This window comes from Anguilla rostrata, chromosome 3, assembly GCF_018555375.3.
Source record: "Anguilla rostrata isolate EN2019 chromosome 3, ASM1855537v3, whole genome shotgun sequence".
Taxonomy (NCBI): Eukaryota; Metazoa; Chordata; class Actinopteri; order Anguilliformes; family Anguillidae; genus Anguilla; species Anguilla rostrata.
The window spans coordinates 42,482,819-42,507,703 of NC_057935.1; the positions used below are offsets into that span (position 1 = coordinate 42,482,819).

The following is a 24,885-nucleotide window of genomic DNA, read 5'->3' on the forward strand; positions in this document are numbered from 1 at the left end:
TTTATTCTATCGCTTGTATTAATCTAGAATAGGTATGGCCAATCCTGGTCCTGTAGAACCACAAGGTGTGCTGGTTTTTGTTGCTACACACCATACCAGAAATTGATCAATTAAAACAGTGAATTACACAGTTAACTGCACACCTAGATTCTTGGGTCTAAATTGGTTGCTGATTTTAAGGTGAAATAAAACCCTCTCTTTCACCAGGACCTAGATTTGGTTAGCTACTGCTGATCCAAAACCCAAACTCTTAAAATTGAAGTCCGCTTTGTAGGATGAGTTTTTTACAGGACTCCTGAAGTGTCTTTTGACACAGATTATTTTGTCATTGGATCCTATAATTATCTTTTCAATCTCACAAAAAAGCCTCAGATTAATAGTTCTGAAGATGAATGTATAATTGTGATAATAAAAGAGTAACTGATGAATTTGATGTAACTAAACTGTAGACTGGGGTCTGGAATGAAAAATATGTAAGCCTTTCAATTTATTAAGAAACCATACATACAGATGATTAAAGTAATTAAACATGTTTAATGAAATAAACAGCCATATGACCCTAAAAATATAATGTAATGTCATAATGATATAGACATGCTACTTGTGTTAATGTGTTAAACTGCCACTGCACTGCAGGTGGTAACATGTTTTGGATAAATGTGTCAAACCACAGGGTGGTTATTTTGTGATGTAAAAGTCTGGGTCCCTCTGCTCTGAACGTATTGCTCTTTCCCCCTCGATCTCCCCACCATCCCCAGAACAAGATAGACAACATACAGTCAACACAGGAGTCCCTGGTGCAGGAGAGGCTCTTGGAACAATTTGAAATGGAGCAGCTAGTCTACACACAGGACGCCATCTACTACAAAAGCCTGAATGAATGCATGGTTTCAGGCGGGGAGAAGGCTTCTGACAGTAACTGTGCAGACTTCGATAGCAGGTCCAAGTACCCGGCCATGCTCAAGGCCTACTATGAGGTGAGTCAGGAAGAAGACCTGCTGCAGTACGTAGACGTGTTTGAAGTTGTTTAAACAGTTGATCATTCTATACTGGGTAGTCTTCAGATGATGTACAGTTCCAGCAGATGTATGGTTTTTCTACTGCAATAATAAAACCTGCAAAGTTTGTCTTGTAGATCCTGTTGATCACCACTCATGCTGACAGTTTTCAATTCCATCATGCACTGATGAAATGCATTATGAATTTATGAGGTCTAATGTCATTCTGACTACTAAAGACGTTCTGTGGTCTGATAAGAAAAGTTTAAAAAGCTCAAAACGGACCCCAACCCCCCCACCCCCATGACGAATTGAAAGTAGACATGGCCCAGGGCTGTGTATTATTACAAACACATTATTGTTTTCCAATCCCATAAAATATCCCTTCCTCCCTTCCCCGCTCCACAGATTGTTGTCCAGCGGCTGGCTGACCAGGTGCCGATGCTGATCCGCTACTTCCTGCTGAAGGAGTCGGGCCGGATGTTGTGCAGGGAGATGCTTAACCTGATGGATGGAAGTAATGTAAATGAGATCCTGCGCGAGGAGTCGGAAGTCAGCCGCAAGAGGATCGACATGCAGAACCGCCTGGAGCGCCTCACGCTGGCCCAGAAAAAGATCAGCAATTTCTTCTGAGGCAGAGAAAGAATGGCACTGCATTCCCATGCTTCCATTTCTAAAATGTGTGTGTATATCTGGACAGGTGCTTATTTCCTATACTAGCTTCAAGATTTATCAAGTTTGTGCTTAATGTGAAAAGTTCAGACTGCACATACAATTACGCACATAAAATTAACAGCTTGTAAGTCACTGATATATTTTATTAATTGCTTACTCAAATAAGAATGTGGAATATGAAACAGATTTTTTTTTTAACTGTTCGTATTGTAATTAATTTTTTTAATGCACTAATATGGGCTATTTTTTAGGGGTGTAACGATACATTTATCTGGATCAATGTGTCAGTTCAGAGGGCAATAATCCGATCTAATCAACACGTGGAAAATTTGATCCATATCATTATTAATCATACAATCAGCATTATTAATCATACAACAGCAAATTAATTTCAAACGTGGGCTGTGCATTTTACCATGTGCAAAAATGGATCTGTACCATCTATGAAAAAATGCAAAACAACTTGATAAAACCAACGAATTACGACAACAAAAATACAGAATAAAATTAGAAAGAAACCCGATTATTAAGTGAAGCAGCACAGAAAATAACTGTATTCAGTGTAAATATCTGGATTAGTGTGTGCTCTCATTAGGTTTCGTTTTCCCGAAAGCACACTCGCCTAGACAAGTTAGGGGAATCGGCTCAAAGCCGCTCTTCACTTTCGGAACAAGAAAGCTCGGAGCAGCATCACTTGAAGAACAGGTAGGTTATGAGCCGATGTAAGAATCTGAGAAAAACTTACTGATTATGATTAGACCTAATAGCACATTATTGAATCGGTATGTATGAGTACAGAATTATATAATACTGTGCCCTCTTTGGCTATAACTAGCCAATGTAAATCTCAAGATCACCCGCATCTTCTTCTCCAATAAAATCCATGAGGAGAGCATTACGTGATAGGCCAATAATACTGCGTATATTACTAGTATTAGTATTAACGAAAACAGATATTAAGTAGGTTAGAACTCCTCTAGGCTGCGGTATTCATTCATTTCCGTGCATAGCCTACTCATGGAATCTAGCGAGCGGCACTAAGGGCTAATAACCTAAACTTTACCAGCGATATAAACGTATTCCAATGAGCGCCATAATGTTTGGGACAGGGACATTTTTATTGATTTGGTTCACAATTTTAGATTGTATTCAAACGATTCCGTGTAGTTCAAGTGCACATTCTCGGCTTTTATTCTATACATTGTGGTTTCACCATATAGAAGTTACGGTATAGTCCCCCATTTTATGGGGGCATAACGTTGGCTACAAATAGCGTCACGTGTGTTTCTGAACAGTCAGACGCATATGCGTAATTTATTGGGGAGGACATGTATTGTGCATTTTTACAGACGGCATTTTATGCATAGCTTCAGAGTACTACAAAAGCGTATTTGCGAGAGCAACGACGCCCAGAGAGCACTTCTTCCTTCTTCCTCCCCCTCGTAGCTCTCTCGCGCTGGGACTCCCTGAGAACTTGGCATAAAGACAGAGCGCAACGCGTCATGCTCTGAAATCCACGTTCACCGGAGGGGAAAACAATCGGCGCCACAATATGCAGTCGAGGCCTGAAACGCTAACAAAATGCCTGTAGCTAGCTAAAAACATTAGATTTAAGCATGTCAAATGATTATTTTAGCACCCTATGTCTACCTACGTTAGTCTAGCTCTAGCTTGCTACTTCAGTGTAGCGACAACGTTATAACGGTTTCTGAAAAACGGTATTTGCATTTGGCTGGGGCCTTCTGGTGAAGCTGATGCAGAAATTAACCGGAGCCTGCAAAAAATAAATAAATGGTTTAAACATGACAGCTAACGTTAGCTAAATTACCTGCAATTTTATTAACGCTACCTAAGTAGCTATCCTTTTAGCTTCCCCTTCTTCAGGCTGCTCCATACTTTCCGCGTTCCGCCTCCGCGGACAGCTGCCGACTTGTGCCGCGTCGGTCTGGTGTTCCACGCATGCGCTTTTCCCTATCTACACTAAATTCCAGTTCCATTACCACATAGTGAATGCAGTGAATGGTCGATGAGAACATTTTCGGTTACGCTGACCTATAAAACGCTATTCAAAAAGCAGAATTACACATGTTATACATCGTTAGAAAGCTTATACTCTCATCCGCTGAATAAAGGGATTGTCAATCAAGCCAGACTGTACTAAAAACGGCGACAACGCCGTAAACAACAGATGTGGTATTAGGGCAAAACAGTTCATTTCAGTGTAGCCTACTGAATCAGTAGGATCAGTTCACTAAAAAGATTCGTTCACCGAATCAGTAGCGTAACTTTGGCTATTAAACAGAATATTTAATAGCCAAAGAACCAAACACTTTCCCTAATTTTTAACAAAATTTTGTTTTCGTTTCGATTTTATTCTAAACAATTTAGTTTGAAAGAAATGTGTTTAAAATGTGTTTGATATGGCCATTTTATTACACAAAATTTTCCTAAATGTGTTGTTTTAGCCCTAGATGCTGATTTCTTTACCGTGACTTGTTCTAGGCTAATGGCTGCTTGAAAGAGAACGTGCTGATATAGGCTACGTTGGCTAAGTAGATACAGGCTATCGTTTTCTCATAAAATGTAGTCGATAAAATGCATTGATGTGAAATTAGTTGATCTTTGATAATTTTGTCAAATTGAAGTTGCTACGTAAAAGTCATGAGTCAATGGAATCACAGGAAGTGCTCTATGAACAGCAAGCGAAGAGTTCGGCGATGCTATGACAAGTATAATTTAAAATATTGGCTAGTCATTTGTTTAATTTTTTGGTTTTGATAAAACAAGATAGATATCATTCGTTTTGCGGAATTACGTCAGATCATTTTTTTCTTTAATCAATGCCTTCTTAAACCTTATTCATAATGAGTTGTGCTTAATTACAGTCAACAAATAAAAAATAAAATATAACCTATTTGTTTAAACGGGCCTTTTATTCAAATGACAAAAAAATGCTTGCACACAGAATGCTCCAAATTAGTTATCTGTCTATGAAATTAAGAATAATAAGGAAATGTCATGTCATACGGGTTGAACGATCAGTTCGTCAAACAAGTCTGGTATGTCTTCTGCAATGAAGAATTAATGTGCACACCTGTACGTGATTAGTTAAATTTGTTGTTTCCAATGAAAACTACTCGTTCTTGTACTCATTCCGCAAACACATTCATACACAGATATGTGGCCATCACTTCTGGATATTGGCAGATTGGAAGTCCTGGTTCCACCAGGGGAGGCACTGTTGAGCAATGTATGACATTATTGAGAGAACTGACAACCCCCGCCTCCCGCCGGCCCAAGTGAGATGCAGATGATGGCTTATGCATCACCCTGTCAGACTCCCAACCAAAGTTAGCACAGCCATGGTCTAGGTTAGTCAACTAAACACTATTGGCCACAACTGTGGACGTTGTTAACCTGGATCCAGAATGAACATCGTTCATGAGAAAGAAAGTATTTCACACTTTACAGATTGAATCTATGCACTATTTTTAAGCATGCTCATCCGCCCTATATTTTAATCTGCAGGATACTTCAACTTTCTTCCCTCTTGTTCTAGCTACATGACAAACTCAACAGAAGATCAGCTGGATAAAATGGGTAGCACCCTAAACCAGCACTATGAAGAGAAGGTGCGTCCTTGTATTGACCTGATCGATTCCCTGCGCTCCCTGGGGGTGGAGAAGGACCTGGCTCTGCCCGCCATCGCTGTGATCGGAGACCAAAGCTCCGGCAAGAGCTCCGTACTGGAGGCCCTGTCTGGGGTGGCACTGCCCAGGGGGAGTGGTAAGATACACACACATACACACACACTTTTCTAGTTTTTATGCATTGTAAGTACACTGTTTACTCCCTGATTAATGCACACAGTCACACTTTTCAGGTTTTTGTACATAATAACTGACATCTCGTCGTCAAAAGGATAGTAGGCTACTTCTGTATTTCTCTTTGAACACAAATTAAACAATTTAAGATTTTAATTCTTTAAGATGAAAAAGCAAACGTTTGTCTTCAGTCATTTCCTGCACAACAATAAAACAAATGATTACCCTATATTACACACTGGGTAGAGGACTGGTCTTACTGGTCTACTTTCCCATGGTATGTAGTATTCTACAGTATCTAGTATGTAGTATTCTTCTCATGGTATAGTATAACATGTTGTTGGAGAGGAATACAAGTTTGTCCACATTACTTCACATTCGGCTTCGCCAGCCAGTTTACCACACCTGCGCAAGTAGTCATGTGGAATTTTCCGTGCTTTCATCTAGCCATGCAAGAACATTAAAACTACATGTATAATTCCCATTATTGTAATGTAACCCATAAGCATTTTCTTGTAAGATTCTATTATGTTTTATTTGGTTTTTTGTGCACTGTAAAACCAAATGTTTAAGATTTGTACAGTAGCTAAACACTTTTCTATAACACTTTTTAAACACATAATAGCGTTTAGAATTTCAATTTAAACGCATCAGTGTTTCGATTGAAACACTAACATGTTTATTACATTATAACGAAGGGACATATTTATCCTGGTCAAGGCATCGCACCCTCCTGGTTTGGAAGGTTTCTTTCAGTATGCATAAGCAGGCGCCTGTTATTGGGCTTTGCTTTCTTGTACTCCTTCTGCAACTCTTCAGTGTATCTTGTGTACTCTTCCTATGCTTGTTTGTTTTGTGCATTGGTGTGTGTGGCAATGGTGATGGTGTTGGTTATGTTGCTGATAGCATGGATGAGTCTAACGGCCTCAGATCAAATCTGAACCGTGCCAGTGCTGACTGTAGCTGGTAGCTCCACAGGGCGATGCACAATTGGCACCTGCGTCACCCTGGGTATGGGAGCATTCAGTTGGATTGAGATCCGCGCTTCATTGCTCTTGGGCAACCCGCACTGGCCGATAAGGGTGCTTGTATTACTGCATGTTAAAGCCGCGTATGTAAGGACTTCTTCCGAAAAACTTTGTGTGAGCTTAGCTCGGTATGTGGTGTGAAAAGAAGCAGCTGCTGGGATAGAACGTTTCAGAGGAGAACCGTGGATTTCCCAGCTCTTCTGAATTTGCAGGTTGATCTGTGCATGGAACGTGGCTGTAGACAATTGAACATTCCAGATTTGGGTGGTTACCGGATCTTTACACATTTGGGTGGCAAGTATAAAAAATAAAAAAACCTGCTTGCCCATGCTTCTGTCCCTTCATGCTTTATGCTCTCTTCATAGATACCTGGCAAACATCTGATGCCCAGTTGCTCTGTACTCAGAGCTGCTCTCTCGGATGTCTGCATGCTTGGCCGGGTAGAAATGCGCCGCCTTGTCAGTCATTTTATTCCATACTAGTTTAGCATTGCCCTGTGCCGTGTTTTGGGACAGAAATGCAGAAAAATGAGGCAGTGCGTGGTCTCCAACCACTATAAAATAGAAGTTATAAGTAGACAACAAAGAGGGCATTGTAAGGACAAGATAAGGACCATGTAAAACCACACGAAGAAAAGATTTCATATTGAACTTATTATGGTTTCGCTCTGTTTTTGGATTTCCTGCCAGTGTCATCCCAACATCTGCTGTTGCAGATGATCCAGGGCTGTCTGAAAGTTTGATTTAACATTATGAGTCACAACAGCTGAACAGATAAACAGGCCGACAAAGCACATTTTAGGCACTTAAGCACTTTCTAGTGGTTGGGTCAGTGTTCTCCTGAGGTGCTGCATCTGACCAATCTTTTTGTTGTCATTGTGCCCTAGTTCATACCCTTCTCTATAGCTTTCTGAATTGTTACAGGTGTAATCAGTTTTTTGGTTTCAGCTCCACACCTTCAAGACTGACATTGCTGTGGTGTCCATAAGGTGTATAAAGAAATTAATGAAAATAAACAAATAAAATAATATTTTTAACATATTAACATGCAACACAAAATAAATAAAATAGAAAAAAGAGAAGTTCATAGGTGGTGGCAATCTGATAATGGTAACTAGCCTGTGTTCGAGAGTGGCAATTTACAGTGTTGCTCCTGGTAGGTGACCAGAATGTGTTTGTGAGTCTGAGGACATATGCAATGCCATGGCATAGTACTCGACTTCTGCTTTCTCAATAACAAAGATCTTCATTTATTGGTAGACTACAATGTCTTACAATACCACGCTGAGGAACCTCTATGTCAGGGTTCACCCAGGTCCTTCCGGCATCATCCACTAGATGCCGCCAGTACTCACCCTTCACCTTTTATTTCACCTGTGTCTGTCCTGATTACTCAGCCTCACTAAGTGTCATCTGTTCCACCCGTGTCTTGTTTGGTTTTCTCTATTTATTCCATGTCTTTTGTTCCTGACTTTGCTCAGTCTTGAGTTTTCCTGGGCTCTTGTCAAAGCCCTTATTTTGCTTCCTAAAGTTTTGTCTGTTTGGTATTTTGGATAGATTACTTGTTTCTTTGTTACCTGTTTGTTTCCTGTTTAAGGTCTTTGTTTTTGGTGTTACAGCCTTTGTTATTTTGGAGTCTCATCTCTGGGTTATTTTACCTTCCCTTTGTTTAGCCTTGTTCAGTGTTTCTGTTATTTTAATCAATTCGATTAAATCTTTCTTTTTTCCCTGCCACCATCTCTGCCTCAGTCTTGTAGTCTGAACCTGGGTCCACTCAATACACCACCTCACACTTTAACATAGCCTAGTCTGAGCCAGGACTGTCTCCAGCTAACCCATTGTGGGCCTAGTCTAAGGCTATACTGCCCAATGAAAGCTTACAGGGGGCCAACAGTGGCACTTTGATGGGGGCTTTGATGGGCTAACCCACAGTAGGCCAGTATGGGTTTTTCTGTGGGCTAACCCTAGCCCACACTGCCCACAGAAAGCCCATATTGGGCCCACAATGACATGTTTGCTGGCTTGATTAATCTGTAGATGAGTGTCCCTCCTAAAAATGTATACAAGTTGTAAGGATCCAAGCTGCACCCCTTCCTGCTGGTAGCCAGAGGGCGACATAAATCAACACAAATTCTGAATTATGTGATTATATGTTTCACCTGTTTTCAGTTGAGAGCTAATCAGTTGTGGCATTTATTCAGCCTAGTATCATTGATCCTCACTGAGTCTTGAGCCATAATGCCTGCTGCTCCGTGCTGGCAGAGCTATGATCAGTTGCTTTCTGCGTTGTACATAGCCTCTAGTGTTTGGTTTTTTGTTTTAAGCTTTTTTTGTTTTCGGGTTGCTCATTTGAGTCATTGAAGTCTGTTATTGTTTTCAACTGAATCAAATTCTCCTGCTGCCTTTCTCTGCTATTGCGTTCACCACCACCGTTACACAAGTGCACATTTTCATTATCATACCACTGATTAAAATTTTTTATATTTTATCATAATGCCTGTAAATTATCTCTTGACAGGCACAATAAACATTAGCAAAGCCATATTGATAAGAGAAAATGTCTTGCTTTCAGGGTCAGTCCTACGATGACCAAACAAGAAGAATATATGTGTGTATGTATATATATATATATATATATATATATATATATATATATATATAATGGGCCACTGCGTCTAGATTTTTTCTTTATCATTGTTAAAATCCTGTTAAGTGTTTGCAAATGCTGCTGGGACTACTGCTATTCATGTTTTAGGCATACTGTATAGCCTACTCTGTTAGACAGCGATTAGAAGATTTTGGAACATGGCTGCGGGAATTTGCTTCCATGCAGCCACAAGAGCATTAGTGAGGTCAGGCACTGATGTTGGCCTGGCTCACAGTTGGCGTTCCAATTCATCCCAAAGGTTTGGATGGAGGTCAGGGCACTGTGCCAGTAAAGTTCTTCTGAACCAATCTTGACATTTGGTGCCTCGGGCCACCTGGGCTACAACTGAGAATTTGCACTGTTCCATGTTGAAACAATATCATTTCTTAAGCAATAAGGATTGAAACAATATATATTTTTATAAATCCTTAAGCAACAATGCTGTATTAAGAAGGAGAAAAAAACATAATACAAACTGCATTAACGAATGACTGAATAAAGGAAAATAAATTGTGATTAATTGCTTTAAATTAAATACTAAATAGTAAATCCACAAGTCAGGCTTCATGGGAAATACTATCAATATAATATATTCAACTTGCTTTACAAACTATACCAAATGTATATTTTGTAAATACATTTAGCTGACTTGAGCTATTTAAAATTGTGGTTAAACTCATGTAAACTACACGTAAAACTGCAATTTTGCTGTAACTAACAATGGATGAGCAGGAGTAGGTGGAGCGCTAGCAAGCATTAGCTCTAGCTAACAAAGGTCTTATTCACAATAGCACTAAAACCAATTTCAAAAACCGTTTCAGCTTCTTAGAACCGTCAGCTCCACACTACCAGGGGTTTTGGAAATTGAAAACATTTCAAAAATCTTTTTCCTTGTTTTATCCATAATCAAGTACAGGATCGATTTTCGAAACCTAGCTCCCTGTAGAATCATTTTCCTTGCATCACAAATAATGACAGAGTTTCATAGGAATTTCAAATATCTTAACAGTGAAACATTTTTATTTATTTTATTATTATAATAATATTTTATCTATATCACGGCTGCCAATCCTGGTTCAACTTGGACTGAAAATGCGTGTTGCAAACACTTGGAAAGCAACAAATGGGTCCATGTTGTTTATTTTATTTTGTTCAACTGTAAATGTTGCTATGGTTACCAAGTTATGCAAAGGATCAAATATGCTGTCAAGGAAACATGCTGTGTGGACTGCATTCTAAGGTTTCAAAAACCACAGAATGCATTTGAGTAATGTGTATGGACAGGTTAAGCCAATGAAAACATCTCAACTGGAATGTTTCTGAAACGTTTCTAAACTAAAACCACAAGTGTGTACAAGGCCTAACTAATAGGAGCTGCGACAGGATGATACATATTATACTGAAATGTAACACTCTTACCTGAAAAATTAATTTTAAACAGTACAATTTGCTCCACTGTTTACCATGCCAGCTATAAGAAAAAGTGCATGAATTATTGTACATGGCTAAGTTAAGTTGGACCTACTATAAATTATTGATCGGTCTTGCAGATAGAGGGTTTGCTAGTGTATTCAGTATAAGTTAGCGTAAGATAGCCAAGTCATAAATTCTGCAGACTACCTAATGTTAGTTACAACTTAAGATACTCTAAATCAGTTAACTAAGACAGCACAATGCAAGTTTCAGCAATCTTGTGGCTTACGTGTAAAAGCAGATCGTGGCCAACTTTCATTTTGCTGAAACTAACTGGTTGTGACGCTGATGTGATCTAAGATATATTAGAAACATTAGGCAGAGCAGTAGAATGCATTAGTTATAGCTTGCTGACTAACTAATAGGAGCTTGTACAGTTGCCCTGAGTTGATGTTTTATATTGATGTGTAAAACTAATGCCTGAACAATTAATGTTGAACATGCATTGTTTTCCATGCCAAGCATAATAAAAGGTCTATGAATTACTGTACCTAGCTAGCTAATTGAGAGCTATTTACTGTAAACTAGATAATTTATTAGCTACGTAAATGGTGTGCTGGCATATTTAGCTTACCTCAGCACAAGCTGTCTAAGTAGCTATCTAAGAGGAGCTGCGGTAGATTGGATAGCAAAACCAAGGAAAAGGACAGCATGTAAAATAATAACTGAAGCACCCATGTGTTACAAAGCTACATTAAATTATTTTTTAAACTTATGATCAACAGTTGTACATATCACTCACCTATAAAAAAAATGACACATTGATCGGCTTCATCCTGTTTTGTCCATGTGAGCAACAATGTGGTTGATCGTATCTTCCGAGGGGTTTATTATCCCCCATCTCATATGTCCATGTTCATTTTATTAGCTGTATGTATTCTATTTTACTGTACAATAGTTTATTCTTATTTTAGAAATGTGACCAAAAACAGCTTTCCACCACCTGAAGAACATTGCCAAAGTTAAGCCCTTCCTTTCCCAAGAAGATGCAGAAAAGTGAACACACGCATGTATAACTAGTCGTCTTGATTATTGTAATGCCTTACTCACTGGCCTTCCCAGAAAAGTTATAAATAAACTGAGACTGGTTCAAAATGCCACAGCCAGGGTACTTACGAACGCAAAAAAATTTGAACATATTACCCATTTTAAAATCATTACACTGGCTGCCGGTTGACTTTAGAATCAATTTTAAGGTGCTCTTATTGGTTTTTGAAGCTATACATAGACTTGCCCCCAACTACATAAATGACCTATTAGTCCAATTGTCCATTCCACGGTCTAGAACTAAAACCTATGGAGAGGCTGCATTTAGTTCATATGTCCCCAGTCTGTGAAATAAGCTTCCTTTGACTATTAGGAAATCTGACTGTGGATATTTTTAAGAAAAACCTGAAGACTTACCTCTACAAAAGGGCATTCTCTTAGGAACTGAGAAAAATGTAATTTTTTAATTCTCTTGTTATTTATTTATATATTTATTGTTATGATTGTTTTATGTTATCATTTTATCGCTATTTTACATATATGTGTATTTTATTGTCCTTTCGTGTGTTTTATTGTCAATTTCATCGACTCATTTTTGTAAAGCACATTGGCACTTTGTGTTCGAAATGCGCTATATAAATAAAGTTTATTATTATTATTATTATTATTATTATTATTATTATTATTATTTTAATAGTCAATCTCATTTTAAATAACCAGCAAGCTACACTGCATTGCACATGTTGATTACCAAGACAGTAAACATGTGCATTCTCCCTGCAAAAATTGTGTTGTTGATTTGTTCATTGGTCAACCATTTAGACTTTCCATTCATGTTACATGTGAACAAGTGTATCCATTCATGTAATTACTTTTCTTGACCACAGAGGGAGTGTACACACTGTGAGGCTTGTCACCCACTCACACACACACACTTTTGTTCACGGAGGGTTTATCCCCGGACTCGATTTCAGGTCCCCACCACAACTCAGTTCCCCTTGCAATTGATTTGTTTTCAGGTCAGTGTGTACCCATGATATAATGAAAGCAGACACACACACACTCACAGTCATGCACACATACTGTCTTATGCACACACAGATGAATTAAGGCACATACTGTACATGTGCATGTATGAACACACCTCATGTTTCACTGCGTTCTTTTCCATACTGTGTCTATTTCTCTCAACCCCAAATTCTCTGCAGGTATTGTGACGAGATGTCCTCTGGAGTTGAAGATGAAGAGGTTGAAAGAGGACGAGGCATGGCATGGCAAAATCAGCTACAATGGCAAAGAAGAGGAGATGTATGATCCTGCTGATGTGGAGAAAATGATCAGAGAAGGTGTAGATACCCTCCTCTCATTTTTCATGGCATAGTTTTCTCCTCTTTATTGAAAGAAAATGTGTGTCCCATTTTCTATGGATTTCCTGAAAGTGTATCAATGAAATAAGCTAACCAAACTGTACAGTGAGCTCCATAATGTTTGGGACTTTTTTGTTTTTGATTTTGCTCTTTAATCCCAAATTTCAGATTTATATACAAAAATAATATGTGGTTAAACTGCAGGTTCACAATTTACATTAAAGGGAATTCTTATGCATTTTGGTTTCACCATGTAGAAATTACAGCACTTCTTATAAATACCCTCCCCTAACATTAACAGTATACATTACCTAACTAGTTAGCCAAAAAGCCAACTAGCTGTGCAAAAAGGCTACCTAGTTAAACTGGCTAGTGGCTACAATAGGAAATGACATCTGGCTAATTAAACTAGCTACCTGACAAAGGCAACCTAGTTAAGCTTGCTGGATGTGACTATGGTATGGCAAGCCATTTTAGCTTTAATTCATTTCTAGAGGATATCACAAATTCAAATTCTAACTAGTTACAATGCAAATTGTTGATATCAGAAATTAAATTGTAACTAGTTATAATGTGTATTTCTGATATCAGAAATTCGATTTTAACTGGTTAAAATGCATATTATTGATATCGGAAATTACATTTTAACTAGTTAAAATGCCAATTCTTGATATCGGAAATTCTATTTTAAATAGTCAGATTTAAAGGTTTTTCTCATTCATTTCAATGGGAGTTGGAAATTGACCTAGTTAAAACGCCAATTTCTGATATCAGAAAATCAATCAATTTCAACTAGTTACAATACCTATTTCTGATATCATGAATTCAATTTTAACTACTTAAAATGGGAATTCTTGATATCAGGAATTCAATTTTAATTAGTTAAAATTGGAATTTTTGATATCAATAATATAATTTTAACTAGTTTTAATTAGAATGTCCTATTTTAACTAGTTAAAATTCCATTCTTGATATCAAAAATGAAAGGTCCCATTGAAATGAATGGAGAAAACACTTGAATTATAACTAGTTACAATTGAATTTCTGATATCAAGAATTTGCATTCTAACTAGTTAGAATTGTATTTGCGATATTCTCTAGAAATGAATTAAAGCTAAAACGGCTTGCCATACTATGGCACCTAGTTAATTTAGCTAGGTCACAAACCCTTTATTAAAATGCATTTTAAGTTCCTTACGTCCAGCTAGTTTAACTATCTACAGGTAATATGCTTTGAACAGCAGAAAGGGATGTGAAACTGTTGTTTCTATGTAAAACATTGCCTGTGTTTCTTTTTTTATTGTTGCTTTTATAAATGCACTTAAGCGATTCAAAGTGTATGGGATACGAATGAGAACCTTGGTTTATTACTAATTTTCGTTGTTGGGATGTCTCTGGGCTCTTCTAGAATTTTACAGATGTTAAAAATGTTAACGTGAAGCCAAATCGCAAGACTGAATTGCCATTTTAACCAGTGAGCAAAATAAAACATAGCACTTATGACCTAGCTAGTTTAACTAGCTACATTTTTGTGGCACTTAGCTGCCCAAAGCAGAAACTAGCTGTGTTCCAAGGGCAGCTAGCTAACTTTTTTGTGCCAGTTGGCACAAACGACTCATTTCGCAGCTAGCTATGAACAAGGAACAAATGCCATAAGAGGGGCCATGTTGCTACAATTATGATCTTGTTTTGTTCAGAGGCTCAGGTAGACATTGGTTTCATTTTATCTGAATTGATGCGATTTATTTTTACATTCATGCAAGAAAATTCTTGTGCATCAGAGACAAACAGGCCTACAGTGAAACACTGAGATACACAACATTCTAAAGGAATTTAACAGTAGCTAGATATGGCCAATCACAATCTATGTGAAACCCCTGTGCTTCAGCTCAAGACGAGATGGCGGGAGTCGGGGTGGGGATCAGTGATGACCTCATCAGCCTGGAGATCTCTTCCCCTGGTGTCCCTGACCTCACGCTCATCGACCTGCCAGGCATCGCCAGGGTTGCCGTCAAGGGCCAGCCTGAGAACATTGGGGAGCAAGTGAGAGCTCCAGCCCTTTTACATGTATCTGTACATCTGCCCACATCAGCTGTGTTTCTGTATCTGTGGATAAGGAGATGTATATGGTGTCCTCTCCAAATATAGGACACGGACAAAGTGATTAGAACCAAAAATAAGTATAATGAATAGTATCACGAAAAAGTAACAAAGCAAGTTTTGTTTTGGAGACATCCCAGCAAGCAAGTGCCTATCGGTCTGCCACATTTTATATATCTATTGTAACAGTTGTCTGCTTGCTCGCTGGGATATTACATTACACTATACTGAAATAATTGGCAGATGCTCTTATCCAGAGCAACGAACAGTTGTGGAGATGTTCATTTTATACTTAAAAGTACTACTATTGGCCAAGCAGATAGGAAAGGATTTGCAAAGTTACAATGATTGCACAATAACGCTTCTTTTCAGATCAAGAGACTGATCAGGAAGTTCATCACAAAGCAGGAGACCATAAATTTGGTGGTGGTGCCCTGCAATGTTGACATAGCAACAACCGAGGCCCTGCAGATGGCACAGGAAGTGGACCCTGAGGGAGACAGGACTCTGGGTATGCGAATTTGAATCACCATGGCGTGTTTCAGCTTTAGTCCAGGCATTTTGTGTAAACATGAGCAGTATGATGTTTGAATAAAGTTTTGATAGTACTGGTGACCTGTGGTTTCCTGAGCCACCTTATACAGTGTTAACTGAGAACTTTGCAAACAGTATTAATGTCTACAGTAAGGTGCCCCCCAACAAAACTGCCCTCTTTATCTGACCACATAGTCATCCTCTACACTTTGATTCCACTTACCTCTGCTTGTGAGAGATGCGTTCTTTATTAACTTACCTGGTTAAACAGTGGTAAAATAGATAATAGAAAAGTAAGGGGGATGTTTTAAGGAAGAAAACACATCCACCTTTACAGGGTTACATAGTCTTCTTCTTTGCTGACATCCCTGCCTTCTTCCTCTCGTTTTTGTATTTGCTAATATGGGCAGGTATCTTGACCAAGCCAGATCTGGTCGACAAGGGCACAGAAGAAGCAGTAGTGGACATTGTCCACAATGAGGTCATCCATTTGACTAAGGGTTACATGATCGTGAAGTGCCGGGGTCAGAAGGACATCATCGACAGGGTATCCCTGAGCGAGGCAACTGACAAGGAGACGGCCTTCTTCCAAGACCACGCCCATTTCAGGTCAGTCATCTGGCTGAATTTGTACTTTTCATGACAACAGATTTCTGCCTTCTCTATTTCAAAATCACAGACATTTACTTGAGTGTTCCCTGCCGAGCATTAGTCTACCCTCTTTAAATAAATAAAAAATAATAATTTGGCTGGGTCTTTTCTGCAGTACCCTGTTGGATGAAGGCTTTGCCACCATCCCCAAGTTAGCAGAGAAACTGACTTTGGAGCTGGTGCACCACATTGAGGTAGGAGTACTCTCACTGCCACCCCAGAGAGAAGAACAACAAACTAATAACAGGCTCTAATTTTTTACTCTTACCATTTGAGTCCTGTTCTAACAGTGACATTCTGCTGTGCCTTATCTTATTCTCTCAGCAAACTGACCACAGTGTCAGTTTTCCTGGTGTTCAGCCTTATACTACTAATGGTGAAAGCACACATCCGGGCACATGGACAAGTGGAAGATACAGTGACCACTCACTTGGGTGTGTTTCCATTACCTGTAGAAATCGCTGCCTAGGTTAGAGGAGCAGATCGAGGCTAAGGTGGCAGAGACCCAAGCAGATTTGGAGAGGTACGGGGATGGACCTCCCACAGAGCCTGCAGAGAGGATGTATTTCCTGATCAATGTGAGTTTGGGTTCACCGGGTTACCATTAATTACACAGGGAATGCTATGAGTTGTAATGAGGCAGGGTAACTGTTTCTGAGGCTTGTTCACCATCACTGTGGGATGACTGTCAGGGCATGCAGGAGCATACTTACAACAAGCTTATTACCAAATACAGACATAGACACACAAAGCAGTTAGATTTGATGTGTGTATGAATGTAAATGTCAAACTCTGAAGGATGAGCTGACACTGCAATGTGTAGTGACCAGATAATAGTTAACATTTAATATGTAAATAAATCATGTCTGTGTATTTTATATATAGCAGAACCTTGAGATTCAAACACATATGAATGTAGGTTATGGAATATCCCTCATGAACAAAATCACGTGATAAGAACATTTCCATTAACGTTAAATTATCACATGTGAAAAGAATACGTCCCATGAACTGGGAAAATTTCCACAAGAAAAGAAAATCTTCACATGTTAATTACATATGATCGCATATGATTGGCTTGTTTCACATGTGAGTTACAATTTACTCATGTGAAAACAAAATGTGTCATGAAATTATGAACTTCAAATGGGAATTCCACATGGGACTTTTCCAAATGTAAACTACAATTATCACGTGTGAAAACAAAACGTGAATTGAAATAAATAGCATTGGTTACCTTTTCCCGCTCTCATCTTATAAGTGGGGTTATTTTTATATTTCACATGTGTACTCACATGTTGAGGTGTTCACATGTGCTTCTCACATGTGATTTTTTCTTAATAGTAAATACGTTTTTTATTGTATAGTATAGTGCACCTACATCTTATGCATTTTCATTACTGCTAATATTTTTTAATTATCGAATAAAAACTACGAGGTTGGTATCTTTGGTATCCCTCTAAGGTTCTACTTATGTATACAGTTAAATGCAAAATGTTGGTACTGTATTCCAGCACATTGGATTTGAAATAAAACAACAAAGAGAGGTTAAAGTGCAGACTGTCTACTTTAATTTGAGGTTATTTACATGGAGTGACCATTGGTACTCCATGTGGCTGCGTAAATCAAGTGAATGCACAAATATTTAACAACTGAAAAGTCAACAAGTAATGTTTTTCCATGTTCTTCTTGTGATGTGTTTAACAAGAGTTCAAATATTTGATCTGCATGATCTTTACAGAGTTTTCTCTGGGTCTTGACAGACACATGAATACTGATGTGTATTGCCAAGATTGTCAAATAATTATCCATTTTTATTTATGTCATTATTGTGATTATTTAATTTGGATCAATATTGTGACTAACCATTATGACGTTTTTTATTATAGTGTATTTTTTTATATACATAATAATAATCTTTAACGCTGTAATCTTGGCATTGTATGCTTGTTTGTACTTGCCTCTGTGTGTAACATACAGGAGGGGGTGCGTGCATAACCCAATCATCGAAGCAAAGGATTTACAACCAAGTACTAAATACGACTACTTCATTTCAGATTATATTAATGTCTACAGTTACTTTTTCTCCCCTAAATTGGGGGACTATGTACAAAAATGGCTGTAATTCCTTGACGGATTACCCAGTACGGATGTCAATACCCTTACAGTCTGCACTTTAACCTCATATTCATAGTTTTATTTCAAATCCAGTGTACTCACGTACAGAGCCAAGACAGCAGCAATTGTGTCACCGTCCCAATATTTTGGCATTTAATATATTTGTATATACCATGCTAAGATTATTCCAGTCTTTACATTTTCTTGTCTTGCTGCAACACGCTACTCTTTTCTTCCTTGTAAACATCAGTTAGGTAGCTGATACTAGTGCAGTGTTGCCGTTGTGTGTGATGTCTGCAAGATGCTGAGTCTTCAAAACATTTTATTTTCTGAATACTTCTCCCCACCCCCCATTCCCACACCCCATACACACACAGAAAGTGGCAGCATTCAATCGGGACATCATCAACCTGACCATTGGGGAGGAGCTGAAGAATGGGTACAAGCTCAATCTCTTCTCTGACCTGAGGGCTGAGTTTGGAGAGTGGAAGGCACAGCTCGACGTTTCTGGACACAGCTGTGAGTGCGCCTTGTTCTATGTGAGCGTGAGGTTTCCTCAACACTAAAATGGACTGTCATTCCCTGTCTTGTATCAGAACGCAGTTATCGATTCAGATTAGTGAGCCACAGACAGTGTATGGTGGGTCTGCCATTCTTCCATCAATGCACTATTCACAATTAGGATCAGTAAAACAATGATAAAAAATAACAAACCCTGAACTGAAAACAAATTTCAATGTAGCATGGAACCCCTATTATCTCCCAGAATTTCAACAATTACTGCATCTATACAGCGTGAGAGCATTTGTCATGGATCATACCATGATAGCGTAGTCTATGGATAAGGCTATCTTCCAAATGAATAAATGACTGATGATAATAATAATATTTCATTTTTACTAATCGATTGATAAAGTAATAATTGATTTTTCAGTTCAAAAGCAGGTTGATGAGGAAGTGAATGACTTTGAGGCCAATTACCGTGGGAGGGAGCTTCCTGGCTTCATCAACTACAAGACCTTTGAGGTTCTGGTGAAAGACCAGCTCAAAAAGCTGGAAGAGCCTGCTGTGAAGAAACTGAAGAGGGTCACAGGTGACACTGTCCACGTATCAGCAACCAACAGTGAAGGCTAAAAAAAAGAAACAAGTCACTGTTGCCTAATGATTGATTGATTGATTTTATTTTTTGGGTTAAAATATGTACACATTGTACAGCTCAGAGGATAACATGTTTAAGTGTTCAGCACTTGTTTCCAACACGGTCCTCGATGGAATATTATAAATCTTCCACAATCATTGTGATAGCATTCGTCAGCACATATACGTAAATCAACAGTGCAAACCAGAAAACCATAAATACTTTATAGATACTTTTCACAGCCAATAATTAAACAACTTCTATAACCATGCAATGCTATAGTATTACAGCCCACCATCCAACTTCCTCCATAGAAAACCTGTAACCTTTTTTTTGAAGATACCCCCATACTGAGTCAGCTTAACATGCATTGGAAGGCTGTTCCACAGTACAATTCTGGTATAAAGAAATGAGCTGCATTTCACACTATCACACTTAGTCTGGGTACTTTACAGTTACATATACTGGCTATTGTGTTGTGGTCATGTTGAGTAACAACCATCACAATTTGTGAACTCAGGTACTCAGGTGTTGTACCGTTAACAATGTTATATAAGTGGCTGAGTTTTAGCTGCTCCACCGGTAGCAAGCTCAGTGCTTTGAATTAATTTGCGCAAACGTGCTGTTTGGAGCATTTAGCAAGTATCGAATTATGTTATTTTTCACTACCTGCATCTTGTTTTTCAGATTTTTTGACAGACCACCACACCACACAGAGAAGGCATAATCAAAACGGCACTGTATTAAAGTTGCCACAAGCTGCTTTTTGTTTTTAAGATCAAACCGCCTTGTTCTGCAGTGTAGAAATATGACACTGTGTACAGTTGTAGCTGCAATGGATTCACCTGTTAATCACTGGTCCATCTGTACTCATAAATATGTGGCTGATGATTTAGGCACAATTATGAAGACAGCAGCAGGTCAATTGTGCCCTATAGTGAATCAAAGCTGAGCACCACACAAAACAGTACACTTAAATGTGTGTGGTCCTGATAAGACACTGGGTTGTGGATAATGTGGATGCTAAACACAGATCTGACTGGCCAGAGGGGCAGCGCATAATTGTCCATGGCGTTGCCCAGGGAGGCATGGTTTCAGTCTGCGGAACTATCCTTGCTTCATTTCATTCACGTCTGCAATGCCAGTAGTTTTGTCTCTGCTGTTGCTTAGTGCCAGCTATGCATGAAATGCACTCCTCCCACACAATGACTGCACAACTCAACTGGTGGACTCAGAGGGAAGAAACCTTGCATATCAAATATTATTATTCACATTACTTTGTGGCTTAATCACCTTAAAGGAAAAGCTCATGTTTTATGCAAATATAATTATTCCTGAAGCTTTCATAGATCATTTATAATGCCTTGATTATCATGGCATTACATGTCTATTAGCAATTCAAAGCATGGGTGCTAGACCTTTTGGTTAGAAGGTTGACCATAAGTTAAGGGATACTCATGTATTACGACACTTGAGAGCAGCATTTTACATGATGTGAATTCTTTTTTTTATAAATGTAATGCCAATAGGTGCACTAAAACTGTTCTGAATTATTTTTACAGACATTGTGAGAAAGGGATTTGTGCAGATGGCGCAAAACCATTTTAACGGGTTCCCAAATCTGCTCAAATCTGTCAAGGTATATTACATTTCGATATGGATTTTTATTATTTGTCTTCTCTTTCATTTCAGTGCTGTAGAATCATAATTTTTGTGGCACCAGATTATTTCAGTGTAGCAATACTTTCGTTCTGTGGAGCATCAAAGCCATCAAAAGAGTTTGTACATTCACATTGAAATTTACATTTTGATATTCTGAAAGCTATGGTTCATTTACAAAGGAGTCACTTATTAAATGCTGTTTGTGCAGTAGTCTTTAATATGAAAGGAAGCAATTAAGCATCTGACTAAAAGCAAGAACTGCAGTGTCCTGACACTGGCAATCAAAGCTACAACCTGTTACAAAGTCACAAACTCCTTAGCCATTATGGCCAAGCAAGCAGTCGCATCTCAGACAGCCGTCAGCCCGCCAGCATTCAGCAAATCGGCACTTAAGTGGTCCGCTTGTGGCAGGACCGCTCACCAGATAATCTCTTAACAGCTGATGATCAGCTCGACTGCCTTGCCTCAACTGGACTGACAGCTGTGTTGGTGCTAGTGGGCCCTGTCATGTTTTTTAGCCGGGGGAGGACTGTCACCAGGAAACCCATTTCAGCAGCATAACCGTCTGACTTCCTCACACTCAGGCCAAAATAGAAGCCATCAAGCTGGACAGAGAGTCCAGTGCAGAGTCCATGCTGAGGACCCAGTTCAGGATGGAGCTGATCGTCTACACCCAGGACAGCACCTACAGCCACAGCCTGGATGAAGAGAAACCCAGCACAGCGACGCCAGACAAGAAGAACAAGACAGGCAGCTTGGTCTACCAGGCTGACTACCATATCACACTGAAGGAAATGGCATCGCATCTCAAGGCCTATTACAGAGTGGGTGTGGCCAGGGTTGAAAAGGGTGGGACCGAACAACATGTTGCTCGTTTGTGAATGAAATAATTTGGCCAAATGTCGCTATGTAGTATTTATGCAAGAAGCATCTACAATTTATTCCAGTCTTGGTTTGTGAAATGTTTCCCCTGGCTCCACAATTAAGTTGGACTGCCAGTACAGGTATATGTTTAGTTTTTTATTCTGTTACATTTGCTAGAAAATCTGTTTTTTTTATTTGATGACCATTACATTTTACATTGGTGTAAATGTGTTAATGTTCCAGACATATTGCTTCAGTGATTTCAGCATTTGCTAAAAGGATGCATGAAAAATGGAAAGTTTTGGGTGGTGCGCATCACATCATAGCTGTGCTTTAAGTTTACACCATGCTGAATGTACTGATGGATTTTAAGGCCTGGATGAATTCAGATTGAGCTTCTTTCTTCCAAGCAACATCAGCAATTTTCAGTCTGAGATTAGAGCCAACCGCCCACAGGTTTTTAGACCAAGTTTAGACCAGCATGAGTTTACACTATGCTGAATTCACGTATGGATTTTAAGGTCTGGATGAATTCAGATGAATTTAGAGCTGACTACCCACAGGTTTATAGACCAAGCAGTCCACACCCCTCATAAACCCCTGGGTTTTCTTTCCAAGCTCATGACTCCTCTCATAGCAGGTCCTGCCTACCTTCTGTCACATGACCTCATCGTGTGTCCCCCCTAGATTGCCAGCCAGCGCCTAGCCGACCAAATCCCGCTGGTCATCCGCTACCTGATGCTACAAGAGTCAGCTGCGCAGCTACAGAGGGAGATGCTGCAGATGCTGCAGGACAAGGAGAATGTGGAGCTGCTGCTGAAGGAGGACTACGACATCGGGAGCAAGAGAGCCGCTTTGCAGAGTCGCCTGAAGCGCCTGACTCAGGCACGCAGCTACCTGCTGGAGTTTTAAATATGTGGCCTATATCCCCTCCATCAGGAGTCAAGACCAGGGGTGTCCATTTTAAGTAATGAAGTGCTGCAGTGTAAATGAAGTGTTTGTGCATTCTTTTCAATCAACATCCAGTATATGATCTGGATAAGCTACAAGTACTGTTAAGTAAGCACTTAAGTGTTAAATTGCACCAAAACACAAAAAGACTGCAGTTCTTCAGCATCGAGCCTGACACTCCTGGTATAGACATGTACAGCAAGAACTGTTTTGGTTATTAACTGACTGTTATGAAACTGCTATTATAAATGAAGTGTCTTGCTATACATGTCTATACATGTATCTTGCTGTTTTGTTTGAAGTTGACTTCTGTATTTGCATACTTATTAAGGTCTTGGGGTGTACAAGTTTCAGCGTTATAGTATTTTGAATTAGATTTCCAAGCAGTTTGTCAGTTGTCAATTGTTGCTATTCTTTCCCCCAAAATAAAAAAGTTTTACTTGCCAAGTGTTTTCATTCTTGTGCACTCAACTGTCACTGTCAACCATGTCAATTGTAATTACAGTTGAGGCCAAAGATTTACATACACCTAGGCATGGTAAATGATAATGGACTGCATTTATATAGCGCTTTTATCCAAAGCACTATACAATTGATGCCTCTCATTCACCCATTCACACACACCCACACACCAACGGTGAAAGGCTGCCATGCAAGGTACCAGTCAACTCATTGGGAGTAACTAGGGGTTAGGTGTCTTGCTCAAGGACACTTTGACACGCCCAGAGCGGGGGATCAAACCGGCAACAGACAACTGCTCTTACCTATGAGCTATGTTACCCCTGCAGATAGGCTAAAGATATTCAAACTCAGTTTTCACAACTCTGCACAATTCATGTTCCCATACATTTCTTTTGGCAAGTCAATTAGGGCATCTACTTTGTTCACATCAGAGGTCATTTTAAAACAATCGATTAGAGACAGATTTATTTCAGCTTTAATTCTCTATATCAGAATTCCAGTGAGTCAAAAGTTTACATACACCAAGTTGACTGTCTCCTTAAACAGTCTGGAAGATTCCGGAAATCGATGTAATTACTTTTTAGAAGCTTTTGATTGGCCAACTCATAATTAGGAGTTAATTGGCACCCGTAGCTGTATTTAAGGGCTTACCTTTAGAGTCACTGCCTTTTAGCCCTTGATACCATGGGAAAATCCAATCAACTCAGCCAAGACCTCAGAAAAAAAATAGTAAACCTCCACAAGTCCGGTTCCACCTTAGGAGCAATTTCCAAACAACTGAAGGTATCATGAACATCTGTACAACCAACTGTATGCAAATGTAAAAACCTTGGGACAACACAGAAACTGCATTGTTCAGGAAGGAGACACAAATGAACTCCCAGGGCTGAACGAACTTTTGTCCAAAAGGTTCAACTGAACCCCAAGACAACAACAAAGGAACTGGTGAAGGAGTTGGTGGCATCAGGTATCAAAGCATCTACATCCACCATTAAGAGAATCCTACATCACTATGGCCTGAAAGGCTGTCGTGCAAGGAAGTCTGCAGGTGATCACCTAGCCCTTTGGAGGAGTGTTCTCTGGTCAGATTTGACCATAATGATCAGCGCTATGTATGGAGGAGAAAGGGTGAGGCTTTTAATCCGAAAAACACCATCCCAACTGTGAAGCAACATAGCTCACAGTTGGGAGCATAGGGGGGCAACATAGCTCAGGAGGTAAGACCGATTGTCTGGCAGTCGGAGGGTTGCTGGTTCAAACTCCGCCCTGGGCCTGTCGAAGTGTCCTTGAGCAAGACACCTCACCCCAAACCCCTAACTGCTCTGGCGAGGCATCAATTGTAAAGCGCTTTGGATAAAAGCGCTGTATAAATGCAGTCCATTAAGTATGGGGGTGGCAGCATCATGG

The 24,885-nt window shown here is 39.3% G+C and overlaps 2 protein-coding genes and 1 long non-coding RNA gene across 4 annotated transcripts in view; 2 read left to right on the forward strand and 1 right to left on the reverse strand.

Annotated features, from left to right (window-relative positions):
- Positions 1-1,871, forward strand: part of LOC135250906 (interferon-induced GTP-binding protein Mx3-like) — a 71,297-nt gene extending 69,426 nt beyond the window's left edge. For both annotated transcript variants that reach the window (XM_064327713.1, XM_064327714.1), the window contains 2 exons: positions 759-977; positions 1,407-1,871. In XM_064327713.1, the coding sequence (XP_064183783.1) occupies positions 759-977; positions 1,407-1,631 (444 nt within the window). In that variant the 3' untranslated portion in view covers positions 1,632-1,871. The remainder of the gene's footprint in view (positions 1-758; positions 978-1,406) is intronic.
- Positions 464-3,610, reverse strand: LOC135250907 (uncharacterized). The gene is made up of 2 exons (XR_010329043.1): positions 3,502-3,610; positions 464-1,502 (listed from the first exon to the last, which is right to left on the reverse strand). It is a non-coding gene; the product is annotated as an uncharacterized LOC135250907 (long non-coding RNA).
- Positions 2,063-23,463, forward strand: LOC135250905 (interferon-induced GTP-binding protein Mx3-like). The gene is made up of 13 exons (XM_064327712.1): positions 2,063-2,378; positions 5,233-5,459; positions 12,840-12,977; positions 14,887-15,041; positions 15,471-15,609; positions 16,043-16,241; positions 16,399-16,477; positions 16,739-16,861; positions 18,779-18,920; positions 19,336-19,494; positions 21,102-21,178; positions 21,786-22,025; positions 22,753-23,463. The coding sequence occupies exons 2-13, from the start codon at positions 5,237-5,239 to the stop codon at positions 22,975-22,977; spliced, it is 1,899 nt and encodes a 632-aa protein (XP_064183782.1). The 5' UTR covers positions 2,063-2,378; positions 5,233-5,236; the 3' UTR covers positions 22,978-23,463.
- The last annotated feature ends 1,422 nt before the right edge of the window (positions 23,464-24,885 follow it).